Genomic DNA, 27,122 nt, shown 5'->3' with positions numbered 1-27,122 from the left:
CACTTATATTGGAGAAAACCAGTCACATTGTTGCCTGAATACACTGTCTGAGCAAGGTTTCTCCAGCCAAGAAACATGCTTCTCTTTGCATTTAGGAGGAGAGAGAGAGAAAGAGAGAGAGAGAGAGAGAGAGAGAGAGAGAGAGAGAGAGAGAGGGAGGGAGGGGGAGGGGAGGGAGAAAAAGGGAGGGAGGGAGGGAGGGGGAGGAAATAAGGGAGGGGAGGAGGTAACTAGAAAAAAATGGCTGAGCTGAAGACAGATTTTGTACACATTAATAATAAATACTTTACTGGTTAAAAATAGTGGTAGTAAAAAAGGACACGTAGAAGTGTAAATCTACCAAAGTTAGATCACATTAGTGAGGCTGAAAAAATGATTTAAAGAGGTATAAAATGGAAAAATATTTAAAATTAGTTTGTCTTTCAAACTAAAAAAGGAACTTGTACATAAAAAGTACACATACTCATTTAACCACTAAACCTCAATAGAAAACATGACCAACAGATTAGTCCACTTGGAAGACAGGACCTCAGACAATGAAGACAAAATATATAATCTCAAAAAGAATGTATATCACACAGTGAAGATGGTAAGAAGCCATGAGCAGAACATTCAAGAAATATGGGATAACATAAAAAGACCAAATTTAAGAGTTATTGTGATAAAGGCATAGAGAGTTCCAAACCAAAGGGATGAACAATCTATTCAATGAAATAATAGCAGAAAATTTTCCAAACACGAAGAATGAATTGCAAAACCAAATAGTATAAGAGACTTATAGGACACCAGATGTACAAAATCACAACAGATCCACACCAAGGCACATTATAATGAAAATGTCTAGCATACAGAATAAGGAGAGAATTTTAAAAGCCACAAGAGAAAAAAATCAGATTACATATAGAGGGAAATAGTTTGGATTAGAAGGGCAAGGAGGCACTAGCAGGAAGATGTATTGGTCAAGGGTTTGTTATGGTGTTAGGTATGCAGTAAACAGGATGTGGACCTCCTTGGGAATGGAGAAGATGGAAAACAGAATGGATGAAGGACTAAGACTAGTGTAAAAATGGCTCTAAAGCTTCTACTCCACGAAATACAAAGACTCATGGTGTCATTAACAGAAACTGGTTAGTCAAGAAAGGGGATCATTTGGTAGGTGGGCAGAGTAACCAGCACAATCATGGGCATTGGTGGAAATCGATGGGCAATGGTGCACCTATAGGGAACTGGTCTTACAAGTACACCAAGATCAGATCCCAAAATGACAGAATTGGAATCCTGATGTGAGGAACACAGAGGGAGTCATTAAGAAAATATCAGATACTTCAGAATATCAAAAACTGGGGTGTGGACAGAGAAATTGGACACACCAACACAGAACAGTACCATGAAGGAAAATGGAAGTAGAGTCTGAAGAAAAAGAATTTTAAAAGGAAGGTGGTTTGGTACAAATGTCACAGAAATGTCAAGAATGACAAATATGATGGGCTTTATCTAGAGGTCACCATTGATCTTTATAAGAGAAGTTGCAACAGAATGACAGGGACTCAAGTGCAAGAGTCTAAATCTGAAGAGGAGGAGTAAGAAGCAAAGGTGGTGGAGCCATCTAGTTTATTTTTGACTTAATGGAAGGAAAAGAATTGAATGGTAGCAGTTGTAAGAAATACTTACAGGGGGGTTATGCGGTGCTAAGCACTGTTTTAAGCATAGGCTATGTAGGTCATTTGCTCTGTTCAGGAACCCTATGAAGCAGATATCAACTCATTTTATAGATGGGAAAACCAAGGCACAGGGAAATGAAATAACTTGTTCTAGGTCATGCATTTAGTAAATAAGAGCCACAGAGCGCCCTCTTTAAGCAAAGAAGTAAAAGTCAACCAAATTAACACAAATTTTATACTTGATAAGGCTTAGGAATGTCTGAAGGTAGAAGGAAAAAGAAGAGAGAGAGATTTCAAATTCCTATGAAGTGAAGATTACTGGGGCCAGATACAGGAATGGGCTCAAGATGACAGGGAGCAGGTGTTCTTCAAGGAATGGAGTGCTCTAAGATTAAAGGGGTATGGGAGCTCATGCTGGCGTGTGCTATATGGCACCCATCATTGTTCTCCTTGTGTCTCAGGGCAGGGAGCAGTCACTTGCCTGTAAGGCTTCATGGAGGTTGCCATTGTAGTCTATGATTTCAGTGGCTCCTTGATCTCCTTTTTGTCCAGGTGGACCCTATAACAAAAATGAATTGAGGAAACACCATGGGAGTTAGGCTGGTGTATAACAGGAGTATAGAAAACACAGAAGCAAGGCTGGGGTTGTGGCTCAGTGGTAGAATGCTTGCCTAGCACATATGAGGGCCTGGGTTCGATCCTCAGCACCACATAAATATAAATAAAATAAAGGTATTTCATCCAACTAAAACTAAAAAATAAATATTAAAAAAAAAACACAGAAGCAATATCTTGTGACTCTCTCTGACCATTGCTTCCTTGCCAGGACCCAAGTACAAACCACTTCTAACTTCTTGTCTGTGGTAGGTAAAAGATTTTTGAAAGACCTATGATTTAAACTCTGAAATCATTTTCTGAACATTATAAAATACAGGCTAATCTGATGTGATTTACAAAATTTTATTAGCTTTATTCACATTTATTTAAAAAACTCCTATCTGCTTTCCACTCATCTATACCTGATAGATTATACCTTCTCATTCCTTAAGAAGATAGAATAATGTTCTATAGGAAATGCTTGGCTTTCCTAGTGGGAATAGAATCCCATCAAAACGAAGCCAAATAAGGAACAAAAAGAGATTTCTACTTGACTCATTATATCTGCTACATAATTTCCATTAGTCATGTCCTAATTCCCTGCCTGTTTTAAAAAATACTCTAAACAAATGGGCTATTGCTCTCTTTATGATCAGGTTAATTGAAACATGGGAAATTCTATTAGCTGTATAGCTGTGGGCTTGCTATTACTCCTTTGGCAGAGGGAAAGTGTTTTCCACCTTCTCAATAAAGCTTATTGCAACATGCTAGAATGCCCACACTCACTGCTTGTGCTAGAATGTCCACACTCATTGCTCCTGGAAACAAAAGTCAAAAATAATGATAAGGGGGCATGGAAGGCAGCAGGAATATTTAGAGTGGCCCTTCTCCAATGCTATTATTGGGCATTATTAGTCCAGATGGCACTCATAAGGTCACATACACACATACTACATCAAGTCTGAGTTTGTAGGGGACAAAAAAGTTGATATGAGAGGGTTCACTTACCCTTGGTCCCAGAGCTCCAGAGTCTCCTTTGTCACCACGGTCACCCCTTCCCAATTAAAAAAGAAAAAAGTTAATTAGTAGTAGGACCAATGGTCTAGAAATTTCTCAAGTCTAAGGATGTATTTATACCATAGTGCATCCCTTTAAATATAAACTTCTGATGTGGAAAACAATAATAATCACCACCAATGCACCAGTGCAAATGCTTTTTTTTTTTTTTAAGATGCACCTTGCAGGGCTGGGGTTGTAGCTCAGTGGCAAACTAATCTTCAGCACCACATAAAAATAAATAAATAAAGATATTGTGTGCATCTACAATTTAAAATATTTTAAAAATGAAAACATGCACCTTACAGGTAATCACAACTTCCCTTTCAGATAATTATTGTCTTGGAACAGTAGTATAGTTTATATAGTAACTCTGCTAGATGGAATCTACATAAACAAAGCAAGTGGTTTCTAAAGCACCCAAAGTCATACTAACTGAGTTATATTCTTTTTAGTTAGAGGGATTTGGGGCAAAGGGGAAAAAAGTCAAACAGTTATGTTGCCTGTTTTCAGAGAAGAAACATATAGATAATTGGGGCAGAGAGGAACAGAGAGCTCATTATAGGGAGAATTATCAAGGTAGGGTCACAGACTACACCTCCTTTTGTTGGTGGAGATCTAAGGCAAAGTTCATCTGTAGGTATAGGCATTTTAACCCTTGGTGCTGAAGTGGACAGCAGCCAGTGGGAACAGGTTGGCAGGGATGAAGGTCAGGGGCAGGGCAGTGCTTTCTCCCCGTCCCCCTTCAATCCAATATAAAAATCTCTGAAATTTTATTTATGATGTCAGAACTCCACTTGGGAAGACACTATGAATAGTCTAAGCCCTCAAAATTAGTCCAAACTGTAACTTTGGGAAAAACATTTCAAACTGTATGGATTTGAAGGTTCTTGAAAACAGCTTAAATTTAGAGACCTTTTCCTACATGGAATTCAAAACATTTTTGGCTTTCTACCTATCTCTATGAAATGGGTAAGAAAGGTAAGAAAGGAAAAGGATTATAAATTTACCCATCCACATAATGCTAATAACATCATTCATAATAATGTAATTTGCGTGAATGGAGAATTAATAATCTTTAATCCCTGCTTTCTTCATTTTGTACCCATTTTTCCATGTTATCAGCCAGTGGTACTTTAATTAACTGTTAATGATTCTGCCAAGAGCACATATATTCTTGCAGACAAGATAAAGAACATGACAAAGAAAAGCAATTTAATTGGTGGGCAAATTTTAATGCAATGAAGGAAGTCACCTTATTTAAAGGCAAATTATAACTTGAATATTTATCATAAATATAGGCAGGAAGTGAAAAGTAAGATTATACGATTAAGTACTTTTCCCCCCAAAGAAGTGCTAAAAATAAAAGAAAATATAACTTATCAAAGAAAGACCTACAGCACAAGAACATACAAAAACAAAAAGATAAAATAATTTTTTGATATTATCATAGGGACAAAATTATTGCAATCTCTGTGTGTGAAATATTTTAATCTAAAACATGATTCTCCATGGAAAAGGCAAAAAGGACAGATCATGAGGCCTCAAGTTACATTAAAATGTTACCCAGTTACTGACCTTGGACCCCTTTGGGCCTCTAGTTCCTGATTCACCTTGTTTCCCCTATGACAGGAAAAGATGAAGATGAAAAGAGAAAATGACAGAGGAGATAAGAACAGGAAAAGGAAATTAGCAGTGACTCAGAATAATGAGGAAACAGGGAAACACTTTATTTTAACAGCCTCAATATGTATATGGCTGGTGAATACAATACTAAGCACACATATTATCACCGTATCATTAGTTCGATCCCTGGTTTTTCCATCAGCCTTCATTCCATTATTACTCTGAAAACAGCCCTCCCCCATCAGTGGATGGGAAGAGTACTGTAAGTAATTCTCATTAGTCTCAACAATGCTCGTTTGCATAAATTTCCTTTTCATCAGAGAGTAAATCGTTTCCCATAGCTCTCAGATAGGTTATTAAAATAAAGTGTGGCCACATTAGTTTGCAGGAAGTTTAGATGAATCAAGATTGAACAGGTAAACAAATCCTTAGCTCTAATATTTTCAAGGTTTTACACTCCATCAAGTTACCATGGAAATGAGCACAGCACTTACCAACAGAGATTTTTCTCAGTAGGTTTTAATACACATCAAGGGATAACAGGTTAATATGACAGTATTCTCTCTTTACACTTGAATGTGTCATTAAATTTGTTCACTGAACTGAACAGAGTAAACAGGAAAAGTTGAATTATAAAATCCCTTTTGAAAACAAGCAATCAGTATACATTTCAATAAGTTATTTCTAATTTTAGCTGTTTTAATACCTGTTGAGGAATTTTCTACAAAATGTTCTACAGGCAAGTGGCAGGCATTCCTAAATCAAAGAGTATTCTCTTTCAATGTAAGCATAACTGACCTTTGGTCCAGGGGCTCCAGGATCCCCTCGCTCACCTCTTCCAGGAGGCCCTGCCTCCCCACGTTCACCCTGTAACAAATTAGAAGACAGGTAAATGACACGCCCAGATGGGTCAGTGTGGATACTAAATAAATTGAATAAAATAAAAATGAGCAGAGAGTCACCATTTACTTAACTATGTACTCAGCACTGTTCTCATCTCCTAACTGAATTATCTCATTTAATAATAAAAAACAATCTGTGCTGGTTAATTTAAGTGTCTGGATTAAGGAATACCTAGAGATCTGGTAAAGCATTATTTCTGGGTGAGTCTGAGAAGGTTTCCAGAGGAGATTGGCATATAAGTCAGTGGACATAGGGGGAAAGATCTACCTTCCATGTGGATGGCCATCATCAACTTGGCTGGGGGCTAGGCAAAACAAAAAGGCAAAATCTCCCGCTACCAATCCTAGACCAAGGACACCCTTCTTTTCTTGCCCTTGGACATCAAAACTCCAGAGTTCAGCCTTCAGACTCCAGGGTATGTACCAGTATTCTCTGTGTTCTCAGGCCTGGAGCCTTAAAGAATCAAACAGTCAGCTGCCCTGGTTCTGGACTTGGACTGGGTCACAAGAATTGGCCTTTCTGGACTCCCTCCTGCCTGCTGATGGCCTATTGTGGGACTTCTTAGCCTCCTTATTACAGTAGTCCATTCCCCTAATAAATTCCTATCCCTCCATCTATCTTGGTTCTGTCTCTCAGGAGAACTCCAAACTAACATACAATTATGCAGCATTTCCATTACATAATCAAATGGCTAGGCAAATGCCTGTCAGATGACTATGTTGTTAAATAGAAAGCCCTTTAAAGGGAATTGATAAAAGCTATCATCTATCTCAAGACAGGAATTGACATTAATTCTCATTCTGCAGTCACTTTTTAAGTATTATTGTCAAGAAGCATGACATAGTGGTTATTTCTCAGGCTTTGTAACATGCAAGATTTTAATTCTCTGTCATTTGCCAACTTGGTGTTCTGGGACAAGGTTGTTAAATTCTTCAGGCCTCAGTTACCATGATCTCAAAATTTCAGAATGGTGTAAGACAGAAGAATTTTAGCTTTTTCAAATATTAGTAGCTCTGTGAAGTCTAAAGATGCTTATTGTCCTCTAGGAGCCAGTGACCTAATTAGACAAGATCCACAAGAACAAACCCATTAATAATTAAGGAGTAATACAAGGCTCTATGTGACAGAAGAGGAAACATCACTGAACCTTAGTTGACTGGCTCTCTGGAGGTAAGACTCAAATCACATCCTAAAGGGTCAATAGGGCTTACTCTATAACCACTGATGAGGTCAGGAACTGCACAAAATACTTTACATGCATTAACCTGTTTAATTCTCAAGACAAACAAGACAGATAGATATTCACATTCTACAAAGAAACAAAAAATGAGAGCTGTTGCCCAAAGTAATAAAGCTGTTAAAGAAGAGCTGAAATTTAAAACTGATTACGCTCAATCTTCAATTTTTGCATAATTGTATACCAATTTTTGTATATTCTCTAATCATTTTCATAAGATAAATTACTAGTTGGGGAAATCCTGGGTTAAAAATATGAATGTTTTTAAGTCTTGCCAAAGATGGTGCCATTTTATGTTTGCTAGAGACTGTTTTGTTTCCTACAAGATGGGTAGAATTTCAATAATCAGACTTGGAATTCAGAGAGTGGATGGTGTGTTATGGAAGAGTTGCCTTCCTCACTGAAGAAACTGATTCATTTTGGAAAGGATAAGAAAGAAGGATTGGATTCAGGATGAGTAACACAGGGCTTCAAATTCAGAAATCCTTTTCTGCATCATGCCCACTTTGGGAAGCCTTTGTGGTTTTGCAGGTGATGTGGGGCAGGAATGCAAGACTCAGTAGGTGTCTGAGCAGCAACAGAGGAGGGTGTGAAGATGGGAGGCTGAGAAAAAGGCCGGGGGCTTGCCTGGACACAGAAGATACCAAAGATGGTCCAGAAGCCAAGGGACTTCCTTCTGTTTTTCTCTTTTTGATCCCTCTGTAATAGAGTGAGACTGAAGGACTTCTCTTAGCATATGGAATTTTTATTTTTTTAAATGACAGTATTTGATATTTCTCAATATTTTACTTTAAAAATTACAGAATAACCCTTTAAAAATTAACTATAAGATTATCTTATGGAAAAATAAAAACCTAAAAAAAATCAATGCATTTGCAGTTTCCTATGGTAGCGAAGCCTACATATCTTTACATGGAATCACTTTTTTTTTCTTTTTTTTCTTTTTTAAATCACAATGCCCCTAACTAGTTTCCCATCATTGCCTGAAATACTATTTGTTTGTTTATTTCTTTTTCTCCTTCTGCCCCCTTCCTCACCCATAGTGGATGCAAGCTTTAGGAGGGGAGAGAATGTTTTTGTTGCATTGACTCCTCTTTCTCAATACCAAAAAAACAAACAAACAAAAAATTCTGGAAAAACTTCACTGACTTAATAAATACACGATCTTACTCAGAGTATTCTAAAATAGTCACTATGATTTCTCTTTGCTGGTGTTTGGAGTAAAAAATGCGATCTTATTTTATTTTTTAAGTCTGAATCCAGACTGGCTGTAAGAGTAGAAAAGAGTACTGTTGGATTGAGATTTTAACATAATCATGACTCTTACCCTTGATATTGAGCTCAAGACAGGTATTTCAGTTGTCAATTAACTTCAAAATATTTCTAATGAAAGAAATTTCCTATCCACAGCTCTGCTTGTGAACCCAAACAAGGACAGCACATTCTTTTACTTGGGGTTCAGAGTAGTATCTGTCATGAAGTATATGGTCTATAGAATCATGCTAGGTTCTTAATGTCTGGATCTTTTTTTTAAAATTTGAAACTGTAGAGTAATTTATGATCAGTTAAGTAAAGAAGAGATACTTAGAGATCGACTCCACTCTCTACTGCCTGGGTTTCTTTAATTTTCTCATGTATATAAACAAAGTGCACCAGCACTTACAGATGCAGTCCATTCTGGTTTTCTCCTACAGTGACCAGCCCTCCTCTGTGTGTGTCCTGCTCATCTTCAAGGCTGCTTCCTTTCCTCCCCTAACACACAGCAGTTCTTAGATCAAAAGGGAATGCTTATTATTCTCTTGCTTTCTCTCTTTTTCTTCAGAAAGGCTTTTCTTGTGTGAATCTGTTCAGGCTAAAACAGGCATTCCTCATACTTCACTAATAAGCCTTACAGCTCATTATGTGGCAAAAAAAAATTTCTTAAGAAAATAACAATTTTGCATAATTCCACTGAGTTTCAGACCCCCTTTGGCCACATATAGTTTCCATGTATGAGGATTAGAGTTATTTTTACTTGACCAGCGGAAATGAGGACTAGTCCTGTCAGAACAGACCATGAACATATTTCTTTAACTCTTGGAAATCATCCCTGTCTTACTTCTGGGGAACACAATATTCATTGAGGCAAAGACTATATAAAAGTGGTATAAAAATAAAAGAATGTAGTTTGATGTCATTTCCCACCTCCCTTTTGATTCATGGGTCTGTCATGAGTCCAGTTCTATCATCAGAGCTGAACTTTTTTTCATGTCTTACTGGGTAGATAAAGAGAATCCTGGGTCTGATTGTCTCTGCAGCACCATATAAACCTTTTGATTTTTAGAGTCCTGTCTATGGATGCCATGTCAAGGAGCATGAGATGGTTTTCATTACAGAATATTTCTGCAGTTATCATTCAGGGTGGAGCCTTTTGGAAAAAAAGCACTTAGAAATCTATATGACATCTGTACTTGCCTCTGAAATCTAGGGAGTGATGGGAATAGTAATAATGTTTGATTTACAAGTGTATCCTAAAGTGGGTGATAAGCAGCAGGAGTTAATGAGTTATCTCCCTCCTCTTCACAGTTCCTCTACTGTTCCATAAGGCCAGAAGGTTAATAGCATCATAACAATTTAGGAGGGATCTGGAGGACAAGTTAACAATACATTCCATAAGTCTGTTGTCTTGCTTAAGGGTTACTAGAATTAACTTTCCTTTGCTCTATTTAGTAATGGTGATCTCTCTAGAAGTGCCATTAATGGCACATTAGACTGCTTTATTTCTTAAGACAGAAATATCTGGTCACCTCTTTCAACAAGTATGACAAAAATTTAAAAAAAAAAAGCAGCAGAAGAAAAGACTCCACTTACTTTTGTTCCTGGTAATCCTGGTAAGCCTGGTTCCCCCTGAGGACCAATGAAACCTGGTTCTCCCTTTGAAAAGATGGGCATACAAGATCATTGTTAATTTGACAGTAAATAAAGCTAAATTCATTTCCTCCCTTTGGTATCCTTGAAAGTATACCACAGTTTTGCTGAGATAAAGTTATTGTCTATAAAATTAATCAGAACTGGTTTTAATCTAATGAAAACTCTTTGAGAAATACTCTGGAAAATTAGATCAATTGTTTCACCTTTTATTTTCCCTCATCTGTTTTCCAATGTTTTTTTTTTTTTAAATCACTTACCAAATTAAGACCTGTTGTGATTCGGTGGATGTGGTAGGTGTCCTCTAAGATGGGCTTCAGTGATCCCACTCCTGTGTATCTGCCCTTGTGTAATTCCCTCCACTTGAGTATGACCAGATTTACTGACTCACAGCTATGAACATGAAGAAGTGATGGGATAGTATAAGCTGTAAAAAGACAGAGGTGGCTTCCACTTGGGGAACCTCTCTTGTTTTTTCTCACTTGGATCTCTTGCTTTGGGGAAGGAAGCTACCTTATTGTGAGCAGCCCTTTAGAGAGGCCCACACTATAGAATGACACCAGCCAACAACCACACATGCGAATTTGGTCGAGGATGCCCCAGCCTTGTAGAATATTCTGTAAGACACAGTCTTGCTGACTACTTCACTGCAACTTCACAGTGAGCCAAAGGCATCTAGCCATTCTGTGCTTGAATTATAGTCCCTCAGAAACTGTGAGATAATTAATATACATTGTTTTAAAGTACTAAATTTTAGGGTAAGAAGGTAGGCAGCAATAGATAACTGTCATGATATATATAGCTAGGGAAGAGACTCAGGAATGGAGAGCATGAAAGATAAAAATCTTCCTTGTCATAGCTACAGAATCATTATTTCCATCATCTGTAGAAACTCCAGTTGTGGTGTAATTGGACCTACATTTAGTCCTGGTCCCCAACTCTTGGCACAGATCTCTTAAATATTCTGTGAATATTTAAGAATATTCTGTGGATATTCTTAATGATAGAGGCAAGGGACATTTGTTACACTTAACAGTCTCTTCCAACTATACCTGATTTTATGCAAATGAGATGACTCTTGTTGGGCCTTTAATTAGCTTCAAGATGGAGATTTGACTGCCAGAGGAACCAACCCTGTGATTAGAGGGTTGGAACTTACTGCTGTACCTCCTGATCTCCATCAGGGGCAGATGTCTGGAGATTGAGTTTAATCACCAAAGGCCAGTGACTTCATAGATCATGCCCATTTAATGGAAGCTCATTAAAACCCCCAAACAGCAGGGACCTAAGAGCTTCCAAGCTGGTGAACACATTTAATGCCAGGAGGGTAGACCATTCCAACTCCACAGGGAAGAGGCTTTTTGAGCTCAGGACTCTTCTAGACCTTGCTTCTGTACTATTCACCTGGCTATTCCTTTTACCCTTTATAATAAACTGAAATAGTAAGTATAGCATTTTCCCCAGTTCTGTGAGTCATTCTAGCAATTTAGCAAAACTGAATGGGGTATTGTGAGAACCTGTAAGTTTGCAGTAAGTCAGATGTAAGTGCCAGTAACCTGGGGATTTCATACCTGTTACTGGCAAAGGGAAATGAGGTCACTCTTGTGGGACTGAGTCCTTAGATGTGTGGGGTCTGGTACTAATTAGAGTATTGTCAAAATAGGATCAAATTGTTCATGTCAGAAAGCTGGAAAACTGGTGTTGGAAAAGACACCACATATTTGGTGTCAAAAATGAGAAGAAGAACAATAACAAAAACCTGAACCAGTATTCACATTGTCTTGAATAAATATTAAGTTTTATTTTCTTTTTAACTATGAAAGCTCAAGGTCCAACTACCTAAAACCTATACCAAAAATTTCAAGCAAACCTATAATGGCTTTGTTCCCATATTTACTCCCTGCCCCTTGGATTAGTTCTGGAATAGTTGTTCATGTTGTTTGATACACTTGATGTTTTCCTAATGCAGCAATATTTCAACCTTGATCTTATGATACTTGGAGCTAAGCATAAAAGTACTGAGAGGATGTTCTAGAAGACATGTTAAAATGTTATGTAATATATTTCAAACAAGTAAATTTTAAAATCTACTGTGCAAAATGTGGGGTACTGGGTGGGGAACAAAGGCTATCATGCCACAAAATGCATGCTGATACACAGCTCAAACAGATTTATTCTGACCTAGGTGCTCCTAGTACTAATCTAAGAAAATTAGGTGGAACACTAATGTTTTAGGTTTATTGCCTACAAACCTTTTACAACTACTCTACGTATCCCATTGTCTTCCATCTAATGGAATGGAGAACTAGAACAAATCATTTTGGGTGGATCTCTTCATAGTTCAAAATAAAAATATAAACTCTATTCAGAAAAAAATAAATGATTACCATTATACTTCTATTAAGAGAGTTTAACTTATTTCACAAACAAAAAACAATACATGCATTTAAAAGTAAAATATTTCTAATAAAATGATATGTACAAATAAATATTCCCTCGTTTTCTAAAAAAATGCTCACTGAAGTCCACAATAAATTCATTAATAAAGACTTACTGTCATGAACATGTGATACAATCTAATAGGTTGAAAATTATACACTCTAATAGGTTGAAAATTTCAGATTAGAAGGGAACCTTACATATCTTCAAGGAGAAATAAAATGATCTGTTTAGCATATCAAATAGTTGTAGCCCCCTTAACACATACTAATAGAAAAGAAGAAGAAAAGTAAATGCTGTGGAAACATATTTCTCATTTAGGTTAGTGTTTAGTTTATAAAAAGATGAAGCATGCAGTTACATAATTCACAAATAAGTAAGGCTTTGTGACCTCAGTGTTCTGAGACAAGTGTTTTTTCATCATTTTTGGAAACAGAACATATATTAAATTTTTCTTAGAATATAAAAAATTCCTATAAATAGAATGTTCAGGAGTAAATTTTTATTTCAAGATATAAAATTAGATGCATTTGATAGTACTGACGATTTTATCACTATTAATATTTGCTAATTTTATAGGCTTTGATTATGACCATTTTTATCTGATTATTCCATATTGATATATTCTGAGATTCATATTCTTATATTACTTTATTCAAGGAGTCAAATAGCATACTTTTAGGATCTCAGTTTTAAGTTCAGTTATTTCCGGAGCTTTAAGTCACTTTAAGGACATACCCTCCATTTTCTCTGTGTCTTGGGGGGACAGGAAGGAGCTAATTATTGGTATCTTTTTCTCTCTCAGGCTTCAAAAACAGTTATTAATGTAAACATGGCATGAGTATGTCTACTTGTGATCTTGAGACATTTGGACTATTTCTTACCTCCCTAAACTTATAGCAGAGGTTCTCAAAGTATGCTCTGGACCTTTTCAGGGAATCCTAAAGGTCAAACTATTTTCATAATAGTACAAAGACATTATTTGCTTTTCTATTTTCATTCCCTTATGAATGCAAATTATGAAAATTTCATGATATGGTTTTATATTTTATACTGCACTTAATGTTTAAGAAACTGTCACTATGGAGTTTGGGAGTAGCAAAGAATATCAACAGTAATCTAATAGGCTATTGAAATAACCTTCTTGTGTCCAATTACATATCACTATGAGGCTGTTTTTTCTTCATATACATCAGCCAGAACAGCTAACTGAACAGACTGACTGTAGAAGCAGATGTGAGATTCCATTAAGCCAGACAGTCCCCCTCAAAAAAAAGCATACCAACATTATTCTCCTTAAGAAACATTTTTCAGTCTCATTTTGAAAAATTCTGCTATATTTAATAAAATGTTATTTAATATAATAAAATTTTCTAACAGAAATTCAATAAATAAAACCTACCTAAACAAAAGCTCTTTAGCAGAGTACAGGGGTTCTCAGACTGAGTGTTTGAGAACTGTAGGTGCAGAAGTGGAGCGTAGAGATGAAGTCTGACGTTTGCAAACTGGAGTCTTTGAAGCCAAGAAATGGAAGATTCTGGCTTCACCAAAGGGTGCTTAGTCAAGACTTAATGTAGGATAATGTGAGCACAACACAGCATCCTCCCCAGAATAAAGTGCACATCATATACCTATTATTTTTTTTCTTTATGGGCTCAAATATGTTAGTTATCATTAATATTAGCTAATATTCCAACATTTATGTATCCTAACTGGTACATCACCTAAAAGTAATCTCTTAACACCTTCAACCATACTAGGAACATGCTCAATACCTCTTCAATTTCTTTCAAGAAGTAATCCTAAATTTTCTCATGTGAACATACCATTTTATGAGACAGAACCCACCTGCCAAGGCATTTAAGATTGCAAAACCAAAAGAAGTTTAAAACATATCAGAACCATGTAAGGTAGAAGAGACAGGATTACTAAGAGTGAGTTGTCTTTCTTTTAATACAGGAGGATAAGAATCATACCCATTGAATTTCCCTAAATAAATGTAATCCTTTCAAACAAATCTTGTTCCTTTGTGGAGGAGTGATGTATAGTGTAAATGTTCTAGAATTTTCTAAACTCTCTAGAGAAGGACAATGACAATCTAAAATTATGTAAATACTCTCTTGTGATATAAAAATTAAGCAAATGACTCTTCTGCTCTAGTCACAATTCCTAATTTGCAGGATAGACAAAGGAGAAGGTCAGGGGAAAAAATAAGAAGCTGAAATGATTCAAAGTCATAGCACTTTGGAATAATCATATTTAGAGAAAAATCAGACTATACCAGAACAATATTACATACATGTCTGCAGAGCAACAAACAAGAAAAATAACAATTTATACTGGAATATATGATTCTAAAAGCTGTTTTGCATATTTAATCTCATTGAATGAACACAAAATAGAAGAATGCTAAATTGAAACTTATTCACGTGTATTCATCTGAGTAGACAAAGTGGGGAGAATACAACAGAGGAAATTCGAACTATAATGGAATTAAACTCTGACATTACTTTTAATGAAGAAAAATATAAATTAGAGGGTTTTTCAAACTAGGCAATTGCTGAATTAGAAAATCCAATTTCTAATTTCACTTAATCATTTTAGGAATAACATAGGACCTTAAAGTGAAGATCCTCTGAAGAGGACAGGGGCTGGCAATCTTAATTAGGGAAGTATAGACTTAAACAGCAAACAGTAAGCACAACAGCTCGACCATTAAAATAAAACAACTGAACATGATATTTTCTGAAATTATTAATTTTTTAAGTTAATGATCTCTTAGTGCTTTTTCTTTTTAAAAAGAAAATAACAAAAATGTTCAAGATAAATGGGGGAAAGGCAGAGGTTTTAAACATCTGGCCTGTTATGCATACCAGGGTTACAATAAACAGCATCAGAATAAGCAGGGTACCAATTTTTTCAGAGCCTCTTTAATCTATTTCCCTCTAGCTTCACACAGAGAGGTATATGTGTTTATAAATAGAAATATGATTACAGACATCATATTTGTTGCACTTTTTTCCATCTTTCTATAAACTCATCCTCTCACATTAGGCAGCATTGGAGGTTTTTACTTTTGCTACTAGTGAGATTAACAAGAGGACGAGGTCTATTCTTACACTGGTGATGCTGACTGCGTGTGGAGGGGAATGGAAGAGTGAAGGAAACCGAATTCAAAGTCTTTGTTTGCAAACTTCACATCCAACTAAAAGGGGAGAGAACAGAAAAAAGAGGGGAGAAGGAAGAGGAGAAGGAGCAGTGGAGGAATGTAGGGAAGGGAGGTGAAAGAGGAGAAGAGGGGGGAGAAGAAGTGGAAAGGAACTTCTCCATCTTAAGGATTTCTGTTCCTCTCTCCATTACCATAACCATGGAATCCAGATTTAATCTGCTTCCTTTTTATGTTGCTGTTTTATGGTCCAGGAAAAGTCCAGTTGAATTTATTCTTGGATCAAACAAAAATATAAACAATATATTATCTAACTCTAAGTAAGCAGAGAACTGATTTAACCAAACTGGGAATAAAAGATATACATTATTTATCAGAACCATTAACACAACTAAAATTTTAATTCCTAAGCCACAATGAACAGATGATACTCTGTTCTGCTACTTCAGCCACATGTTAACAGATAACTAAGTGACTCTCAGAGAATCAGAAATCTCAGTTCTGCTGGTTTTAGTGCAATTGGACTAATATGGCAGGAAATTCCAAATAAAAGAAAATTTGGTCTAACTTTCTGTCTTGTTCTGGATATTGCACCTAATTTCTTCTCGAGTTATTTCATGAGTTTTTATCTATCAATCACTTAAAAAAATAGGTCTCAGTACCAAGATTAGCATACTTCCTTGGGCTGAGCAGGTAGAAAAGATGAATAATGAGGTAGCTATGATTTTGGCATCTAAACTGGTGTTAAGGTAGAGCAGAGGAAATGCTCTTAACTTAGGCTGATGCACAACAGAGGCCTGATAGTCAACTGTTGGGAGTAGCAGCAAGAAATAAGATGATTTGACACAGGGTGTTAATTTGAATCAAGTCTAATTTTAATAGCCAAGATGTGTAAAAATACCAAACCAAGTCTAAAACACAATACAAAACAAAACAACAACCTAAAACATTAGTGAAATTAGAGATGCCTCTTCATGTGACCAATCATGGAAGGCCTATTGGTTTCACACTGGTCTTATCAACTACAGCTAACCAACTGGGCAGCCACTACTTTCACCTTGTAGTATTAAACTCAGTGAATGTAAGTCACAGTAACTAATATGTACCGTATTTTAAAAATTCTATGTCCATACCAAAAAATAGTTTCATTGTGAGTTAGGGTATTTCATTAGGGTATATCTCTATTTCTGTCTCCCTTTTCTTTTATTAGTTGATAATATGTACACATAGAAAGCTACAAGAAGAATTTACCATATCCATCAAAAAATATTATTTTTTAACCTGTCTGAAAAATTCTGTAATATACCAGCTTAAATCAAGTCAGATTTTCCATGATATTTATTATTCCCAAGCAGATCCAACTTTATTTTCATTGCCCAAAAAATAGTCCAACGGGGCTTGACATATATGTACTGAGTTGCCTGGGTGCTAAAAGCATCACCAATAATTTTGATTAATGTGTCTTGACATTGAATGCATTAACCAAACAATAGTCTTCTTGCTTAAAGGCTAATTAGAATTCAAGTCAGCATGATACCTGCTTGTGAGGATTACAGCAATAACATTTGTTGTAATAAGAACCTCTAGGCATCCAGTTGGAGCAATGATTGATTTATAAAATTATTGAGAAAAAAAATGAGGAAGTAGAATCTGTCCTTAAAATACTTATTTCCCTTAAGGATCAAATTTGAGTATAAATTAAAATATCCTGGTGGCTTTGTCAGAAATGAACTATAATAGCATATTTATTTAAAACCCAGAAAATATAACTTTTCGTTTCTTAAAACAGGATTACATCATGAAAGCACATTCAGTGTGTTTAGTGAAGGTTTCATTATGCTGCTAAAAATCTTTGATTTCTGGTTGTATGAGTTTCCTAATTGGACTCTAAATTACTCAACTTCTCAGATGAACTTTGTGCAAGCAGAAAGTAATTGTAAGTAGCAATAACTCAATGTTATTATTTTAACTAGTATTCTTTTTCTTTTTTTTTCTCTTCTAGGAATTCACTCCATATCCTATAGAACTTTCAAAATTTTCCTCTGCTATTTTTTAATGTTTTAAAGGAAGGATCCTTGCCTTCAGTGGATTTAGAAAATACATTTCTGTTTAGATTACTGAGCACTATACTTAAGAATGCCAAAGTGAATGTTTCTGCCACCTGTCAAAGTTAGATTTCATATGCTTTCATGTCAAAGTTGATTTCATATGACATGGTATAAAGAGTTAGTGACTGTCTCAGACCCCCCCCCCCCGCCCCCAGTCCTCAAGGTCTTGATCTAAATGTCAAATTGTCACTGATGTGGAAGCCAGAGTAAAACCATCAAGCTTAGAGGGCTGATACACTGTAAAAATTTCATTGCCACTAAATGATTTGTTTTTCTGATTTGATGTCATTTTAAAAAATGTATTATATCTCCCTTGCCATATATATGTATATGTATATATATATAATTTTCCCCCATAATTGACTTCCTGGGTGAGATAAACTGGTAGTATATGCTGAAAGGAAAAAAGTAAGCATCAAAAATCAGTATTTGTGAACAATACCTTGGGTTGAGCATCACTGAAGTATTTTCATCATTACAGTATGTGTCAAGTTTTATATTTGCTCTACCTGTGAACAGTGTCAGGGGGGAACTTTGATAGTGTCATGTCTTATCCCTTGAGTCCTGTGCCCTTTTGTTCCTTATTTCTAGAATACACTTCACTAATAAGAAAGGGTAGTGGTATGACATCATGTGTTAGTAGAAATTGTGTGCCTTACTGCTCTGAAGGTCATGTTAACCTATCACTGCAAAGGAGTTTTCAGTTTACATCTATTAGCATAGAATATAAATGGCTGTGTATTCTATAGGTTAATATTATTCACATGACAAAATATCATATAGAACAGATAGATACACAGTCATTGTTCCCCATTTCCCCAAGAAAAATAACAATAGCCAACATTTATATTGCATTCACTATGTGCTTGGTGATACTTTCAGAGCTGTACATATATTAATTCATTTAATTCTCACAGTTTTCTGTATTGTCATCAATGATGATTTGCATCTTAAAAGGAAATGTAAAGCTTAGAGAGATTACAGAACTTTCCCCAGATCATACACTGGTAAGGGGGAGAACCAGGATCTGCACACTGGTTGTTTGTTCTGAAGTTGCTGGTCTATGCTACTTAATTACTGGAGAAATGTAACCATATGAAGGGGTGAGCCATGTATTTACATGAAAAAAAAATATGTGTAGGGAATGAAACAAAAACTTTGGTATTTAGAATCTTATCCTTTGATATTTGAAAAGCTAGTGACTAAATTTTACCCTTTAAAATATTTGAAGACTTTTTCATACAACTAATTTTCTGAGCTCAAGTCTTATTCCAGAAGATAGATGTGTGCATGGTACGTTGTACTTAATTTAATTTTCCCAGCTGAACATCTTGACACTATATGAACCATGAATGCATGAAATAGGAATTCCAAATGTCTTCCACATGGTAAGAAGACTTTCAAATACTTGTACAGGAAGCTTAAGAGAAGTTGGAAATTAAGTTACGCCTGCTCTTAGTGACTTTTACACTGTATGCCTATGATGTTAGCACTTTCCTCTGAGTGGGACCTTGAGGTGCTAGATGGATGAGTCTGCTGTCTGTATTTAGGTACTTTGCTCATTTCCTGAGAGCTGTGGAAGGCATGTGGATGCTCATTAAGTTTCCAAACATTCCCCGAGAGCAACAGGTGGTGAATCAAAGCTTCTCTGGTATGTCATGGCTGGTTTCCTCAATGTCTTAGAAATAACGGATGGCATTTACATGCCCTCTGTAGTACAAGCAGATAAGAAGGAGATGAATAGCAACAGGAAGTATTTCCAAAGCATAAATAAACACACAAGTCTAGCAAGATTATGACTAATGTTCCTGCTACCACACATTCTATATTCATACATAATGGTTTCATCTTTGAAATCCTATTACTCTTTTAAACTATGAAATCATGGTTAACTGTTCTAATTAGGGGTAAGGTAAATTAAAGGAATAAAGAACAGCCCAAGTTAATGAAACTGTATCATAAGATTATACTTTTTTAATTCAATATTTATTAATATCTAGTAAATACTAATGACCTTAATGTGTTCTTAAAGTGTCTACTTTTCAAAATTACTTATTTACACTTGGCACTTACTACATTTTAAGGCAAGCATACCTCTCATTTGAATTAGAGGGAGAAGACAAAATTATTAAAACAGAAACAGAACCTGGGATTTAAATCAAACACGGAATAGTCACCCAAATGGTACTTGATAAATACATTTAAAAAAATCTCTAGTGAATAATAAAAATAGTTTTTGTTGAGTAATAGCTTCTTACTATAGTTACTAGCAAGGGATAGAAAAACAAAGAAAATATCAGAATTAGTATGGCTAGCAATTTCCTGTGACCTTGTAAATGCAATTTACTGGAGGTAGCAAATCACCAACTACCATCCCAATCTGAAAAAGTTCAAAACATTCATACTAGTCTTCAAATGACTAGGGAAATGCCAAAGGTCCATTGGAATATGGTTCATGATAGAAATATAACATTAAAATAGTTATATCAAATAGTAGTAATAAAGATCATATACATACATACATACATATGTGTGTATAAATGTATATGTATATACACATTTATATATAATATATTAACATGGGTAATTGTATACAATAAATATGTATATATATTTTACTTTGGAGGGAAAAAAAAGAATCCTTTATTCTCATGTTCTTTCTTTTACCCAGAATGTGTTGCAAGCTCAGAAGAAGGGACAACTGGATTTCAATGCACCAAGACTCCTGTCAGACGAGCCATGCTAGCAGCACAGCCCTGCTAACCCAGAGCACTTGCTGAAGGGGCTCTGCCTGCCCCTTCCAAATGCTCCTCCTTTTAATGCCTTTATAATGATTTATAATGCTACCAGGTTCTTTTTAATTAATATCAACTATCAGTTTCTTAAATCTATCCAAAAATTTATGATCTTATAATCATTTATAAAAATCTGTCATTTTTAATGAATGGAAGGCTGTAAAGAACTACCATAAATTAACTCTGCAATATGAAATTGCATATTAATTTATGAACTTATTTTTGCTAAATACAAAATGATAAGGAAGTGAATTTAACTTTTTGGGTAAACTGTTGTCAGAGGATTTTTCACTGAAGAAATCAAAGACTTCTTTAATATACCTTTACATATATGAAAAGGACATCTGAACTTTCTGGATACTAATCTGGACACATCAAAAAAGAAACCAAAACCAAAATTTGAGTGCCAACTAGAAGAGACACTAGACTCATAAAATATTACATATTATGCCACATGATCTCTTGGAGTTCAAAAATTCCATCTAATCTAAAATAATATTTTTTTTTATTTTATAAACTCTAAGCAGAATGTTCATAATATAGTATACAGAACCCTCACACTGAAAGTAGAAATAATAATTTTGGTTTGGACTAATGCATGCTAAACCTTTGGAACAGAACCATGTAAGGAAAAACATGCTGGCATCATGCTCTTCTATCAAATAGTTCTAAAATAGATTTTTTTTAATAAGCTGATTTTAAAGGAGTCACTACAACTAAGGGATCAGAGCTTTACATCTTGTCAATTGCTACATGAAAACTTTTAAACAATTTGATTTGTACTTTGCACAGAGAATTATTGACAGGAAGTAGGAGTCCAAACATTTTAGAGGGATTATTATAGTGGGTGAATCATAAAAACAGCTGCCTAAATGTTTGATTTATAGGGATGTTAAGACTTCAATTCTGGTCAAAATCTGATAGGATCTTAAGAATGAACTTAAAATGTGAAGGTAAAGAGGCATTCTAGACTTTACAGAATTTATGTTTTGAAGTAAAGTGGCATTTACAATTATGTAAGGGGAATGATAGGTTAAATAGTGAAAAACATAGTTCAGAGAGCAATGGCAAACTTTAAATCCCCGTGCTCAATTCTTAATTTAAAAAACTTAATTGGTTGAGATAGTTGTGGAGTAAAGAACAGCATTATACTTTTTAGTGTTCATTTTCCCCCTATTTGGGGGACTCTGATAATTACAGTTCTATAAAATCAAGACTATCAGTGCAGTATTTACCTTTATCCCTGGAAGTCCAGGAAGCCCAGGAAGCCCTGGTTCAGCCTACACAGGAAAATCATACAGCATTATAGAATGATATTTGCTCAGTCACAGTATATGGAGAAAAACATGGCAAACATTCCCAGCTGCATACTTTTGGCATATATAAATATGTATTTAAAAAAAAACCTGTTTAGGTTCAAGAAGTCTAATGAGATGGTGTAGTTCAGTCAACTCTTGATTCAAGGATTGGGTGATCCTTTTGCAGATTTTTCAGGATTTTCCCCTCTTCATGTAGTTTACTGCTATTTAGCATTTCTATCAGAAGGTAAGAATGAGGAGTAAAAGGAAGAGGAACAGCTATATGTTTCACTCTTTGGTAAACGGTTTGCTGGAGCTGTTTGCAGAAATGGCAATTATGCATGCACTTAAATAATGCCTCCTATTCCAGGACTCTCACCTCAGATAATCAAGAGTTGGCTGTATGAACAGATGGTCACATCACAGTAATATACATTAAAAGTATTGCTCACTTAAAAGTATTGTAATATTTCCTTTCCATTCCTGAACGATGAGAGGATAAATAAATGGTTGAGATTGTACTTAACTCTGGTCTGTAGTTCTGACAATTGTTGAGTTGGGGAAACCGTGCTTAGCAGCTTAGGGCTAATGGTACCATGCAGCTGTTCCTGAATACAGGTCTGAGATTAAGTGGTACATATTGCGTGAGCATACTGGAGTCAGGCTAAACCTTCTCATTTTCACAGAATTGTCTACATTATTGTAAGCACAAAGTATAGTGGCAAGAGATTACATTGCTTAGAAAATCTCCTAAATTCCAATAAAGAAGCATAAAGGAACGACAGGAACAAATAAAAAGTCTGCCCTGAGTTGGGAATGATAACTATGATTTGTGGAAATAACATCTGAAGATAAAAGAATCCATTCCATAACAGCCAGTCAGTGGGACAAAAATCATTCAAAATTACAGAGGAACATCAATAAAGTGGGAGAATGAGTATCTCATTCCTTTAAGAATACTCATTTCAAGATAACTCTAACAAGCACAACCAGATTTTCCATTTTGAATATTAATACTTTCAAGTTATGAAGAGCCATAATTTTCTCTAGTCTAATTATGAAATGATTTCAGATACTGTTTATTAAACTGTGGGATTTAGACCAAAAAAAAAAAAGACAATGATTTTCTTTATGGTTTAGGTTTAAGGTTTTTCAGGAATGCAAAAGAAAAACTATTCAGTCCAAAACTACATAAATAAAAGTTTGCATTATGAATAAGACTAAAATGAGATTAAGCCAGAAAAGAGAAAATGATTATTAGGAACTTGTTATTCCAAAGACTACTTGTCTGATAGATTAAACTTGACAGAGTTACATTATACATTTGATTTTCTTTTCTCTTTCCCTTCCACCATTAAATTTAAGAGGCTCCACTAGGAAAAGCTTGTATACACATTCTGCCGAAAACTCTTTTACTTTAAAAAAAACAAAGCATAAGATACTTGATAATATTTAATTGCAGTAGAATGTATAACCAGTAAAACTATGCATTGTTTTAGAAAAATCTCCCCAAAATTCATTTTGGATACATTGTACCTGAAACAGTGGTGGTAATATATAGGTAATGACACAATTTTTTAATAAGAATTATACTCCATTAAAAGTATATTAAATGAACATATATAATAAACAAACACATACTCTTATTTTCTAATAATAAGAAAGATGTATAAAACATCATGAAATATATCTCTTAATGTAGATTAAATACATTGAGACTTGAGCATTCAGCCTTTCTCTACATCATATTAAATGTATATATGTATGTGTGGTAGGTAGAAAATATCCTTTTTAGTAAAATATATTTTTGAATCTCATACTCCACAGTCTTGAATTTTTATAAACTGACCTTTCCAAATTTATATTTACTTTGTGTAACTAGCTCACATATGAAAGAATATATTTAACATTATCCTTTGTGGACTATCTCTTGACATTTTTAGGAATACATTTCTTCCTGTATAATTCTCCATCTTTAAACTATGAAAGCTCATCTTCCAACTAAGGGATAGCAAACTTCTCCATCTTGTCTATGCCTTGGCTCAGAGGCTTCTTTCTCTGAGTTCTTAGACATGTAGCTGGTGGGTCAGAATTAAGAATTAATTTGTTATTTCATTCTCAAAATACTTGTTCAAAAGATTAGTCTTTACACATAAATCTTGTCCTTTTGATTCTATTCTTGTTTTCCCTTTTACTCTCCATTGAGAGACCCTCACAATGGGGGGACTCTGTTTCCCTACTCTTCCCTGCAACAGGGCCCTAGGCTTCTAGGTAGAATTCTGGGGTGAGATCCCTTCTGATGGGAAATCAAGTGACTTGATTTTACAATAAAAACATATGCTTTAAAAAGCTGTAGAGACATTAGGTAGGAAAGAGCTCTGTGATGAAATGCAATGCCTATTTTACAAATCTACACACTCACTCTACAAGCCTATGCACACTCCAACTCACATGCCAATCACACATTCCACTGTTGAAGCTATCAAAGAAAAAAAAATCCAATGAAATAATTCCTCCATTATGAATATGGATCTAGATGTCACACAGTAGGCTTCCTGCTGGGCTTATGCTGTGTCATGACAATTTTAACTTTTCTGGGAATGCCTTATAATTTAGGGGCATTAGTGCCATTGAACTCACAGTTTTGCAATGTGAGAAAAATGCCATGGAAGATCTCTAGAACTGACTCTGTACTCATTTTAACCTGAGCACCAAGCATGTAAATATTTACTTTTAAATCAACCTTGGGATAAGCATTGCCAATTGCCGATATCAGATACAGAAGTCATATTGGGAAAGTGAGATTGTATCAAAGGGTAGAATTTGGTCATTTCAGGACACATATTATCTAAGAAGGGTTGTAAGATTTTAAATGAATCTACCCTTTTCCAATGTAACCCCAAACTGATTTTTTAATAAAATGCAAAGGAAATCCAATGTTTCTATGTGTAAACCTAAAAGCTTCCAGAATCAGTCTAAATTTGATTTCTAATTAATCATGATAAGGCAATGTTTTATGAAGAAATTGAAGATCAATTTGGTTCTTACACTCTGAAAAAAAGTGAACCCTATACAATATTATAGCAGAGTTTCTTTTGGCTTGTATTTTAGAGACACAAGAATCTTGCAGACATTTCTTTGAGCAAATCACAGATTTGTAGAACAACTGAAACATAGACTTTAATTTGTAAAGACTAAGGGACCTAAAATTAGATCATCTGAGAAGATTAATTGCCTTTTCAAAACAAAGCAGACTGTATCACTAACTCCAAATTTTTAAAATAAAGATCAGAAGAATAGGAATTAAACAGTAAAATTTGCAGAGTTCCTTTGGGCTCTTTGGAAAAGCCTCAACTTTACCTGGAACTGGGCCTGATGAATCATTACTCTAAGATTCTTAGTTTCAAAAGAAAAATATGTCTTTAAATTAGAGAAATGTTAAAAGAATACGAGAGATCTTTTCATAAATTACTTCCATCCTAAGTTCTTTTTAAAAATAAAGCTCTCTCAATGACTTTAAGAATGTTTGAGACATAGCAAAACCATGATTTGCCATGCCTTAAAGTTCCAAACTACTATAATGGAATTTATTCTTTCTTTCCCTTTCTACTAATTAGGTAAATTATATATTTTTGTTTCTTTTTTTTTTTTGCTACCACATCAGCTACTGATGGACAAAGGCAGAGAAATGATCTTAAGAGATTTTGCTTAATGTGGAATTCACATTTTCTTGTTAGCTACATCCATTTGTTATCTGAAATCCAAGTACACTGGGCACTGATATCCAGATGCTCAGACGATAAACTGCTAACACTTGTTTCCTGCCTCAGACTCAAAGGAGAATATGAATCTAAACATAGTCACTGTGTCTTCTTTAATGTGTTGCTCAAGTGAAACACAAATGATAATCCAAGCTATAGTTAGTTACATTTATGTGGCTAGTGTCTCTAATTAAATTTTAGTTTTTAAAAAATTTAGTTTGCTAACACAATAAGAAAGACATAGGTAGAGTTGCATAAAAAATGTCAGAAGAAAAGTACTGGCAATGAACAGAAAAGGAGTATCAATTTTAAAGATCTGTCCAGCACTCTCTGTTAAGTCAGTTTAGTAAACACTCATTTCTTCTCATGAAAGAAAGACACATGCAGATTACCTTTAAACATGCAAGATAAGTTGTGGAGTCCAACCCAACAGATCTTTGTTAGTTTCAGACAGCTGAGTATATGTAGATTTTAGTTCATAAAACATCCTTTTACAAGGACAGATTTGTTTTCACGTTTTGCAATGATTAGCATCAAGACTGTTTAAAATGCAAAATGAGGCTTAGCATGTAGCTCAGTGGTAGAGCACTTGCTTAGCATGCAAAAGGCTCACCCTGGGGTCAATTCTCAGCAACACACACAAAAAAATAGAAAAATAAAATAAAACGCACACCAACCAATAACACTCTGTATGCAAAGCATGAACACTACATCATTTTGCAATAATCATTTTCATGTTATGTAATTAATCATAATTATACAAAGAACACACTGGAGATAGAGATATTACCTTTTGCCCTGGACGACCAGATTCTCTAGGTTCTCCCTGGACAAAGGAAACCAAAGGTGAAAAGAGAGTCTTACAAGAATATTCTAAAAACTTTAGACCTCTGGGCACTTTCACAGAGATGGCCCAAGCTCCTTCTTGATCACAAGTCTTGATCACAAGTATACTGATTTAATGTAAATCCACATTTCATAAAACCATTCAGAAAGGGAAGAGAAGTCAAGCCCACTTATTTAAACTTCACTGTATTTTTCACAAATATCTCTGTTGTGTTTGGAAGCTGATTATCGAGGTAAACAGGAACAGAACAATAACCGTCAATGTTGGTAAAGGGGAGAGAAAGTAGAGGCTTAGAAAATCAAAACTGTGATCCCTGTGGCACAAACACTTGCATGCCTATAGTTACCTTAATTCCTACAGCAGATGATCCAGGGTCACCCTAAAATGAAACCCCTGAGAGGTTATACCACAAGTTATGGAAAGAGGAAACACTGCACACACCCAGAGAGCTGTTATTGACATGGACACTCAAAGGGATTCCATGACTGACAGACCTAACATGCTTAATGAGACTTTGTCCTAGGACATCAGCAATTAAGATGGCAATGATGTCTAAGATAAACAATGCACTTTCTACAAACACGGCTTGACCTTGAATGCAAACTCTATCAGGATTATATTCCTTGAAGCAAGTACAATGATAGAAATGTGAACCTCTTCCTCCCTTGATACAGTGCTAAAAAAACCCATTCTGGAGCAATAAAATTACAATTTAGGGATC

At 35.2% G+C, this 27,122-nt stretch overlaps 1 protein-coding gene across 1 annotated transcript in view; it reads right to left on the bottom strand.

The window, feature by feature from the left end:
• Window positions 1–1,128: 1,128 nt before the first annotated feature.
• The window catches only part of LOC144372393 (uncharacterized), a 156,398-nt gene continuing 130,404 nt past the window's right edge, over window positions 1,129–27,122 (bottom strand). Inside the window, exons 7-13 of the mRNA XM_078035787.1 lie at window positions 26,345–26,380; window positions 9,931–9,993; window positions 5,739–5,807; window positions 4,893–4,937; window positions 3,267–3,312; window positions 2,143–2,220; window positions 1,129–1,278 (exon numbers count right to left, since the gene is read on the bottom strand). Coding sequence (XP_077891913.1) covers window positions 1,129–1,278; window positions 2,143–2,220; window positions 3,267–3,312; window positions 4,893–4,937; window positions 5,739–5,807; window positions 9,931–9,993; window positions 26,345–26,380 — 487 coding nt within the window. The remainder of the gene's footprint in view (window positions 1,279–2,142; window positions 2,221–3,266; window positions 3,313–4,892; window positions 4,938–5,738; window positions 5,808–9,930; window positions 9,994–26,344; window positions 26,381–27,122) is intronic.

The sequence above is a fragment of the Ictidomys tridecemlineatus genome, unplaced genomic scaffold (genome assembly GCF_052094955.1).
Source record: "Ictidomys tridecemlineatus isolate mIctTri1 unplaced genomic scaffold, mIctTri1.hap1 Scaffold_100, whole genome shotgun sequence".
NCBI lineage: Eukaryota > Metazoa > Chordata > Mammalia > Rodentia > Sciuridae > Ictidomys > Ictidomys tridecemlineatus.
This window is presented reverse-complemented; position numbering and strand designations above follow the sequence as displayed.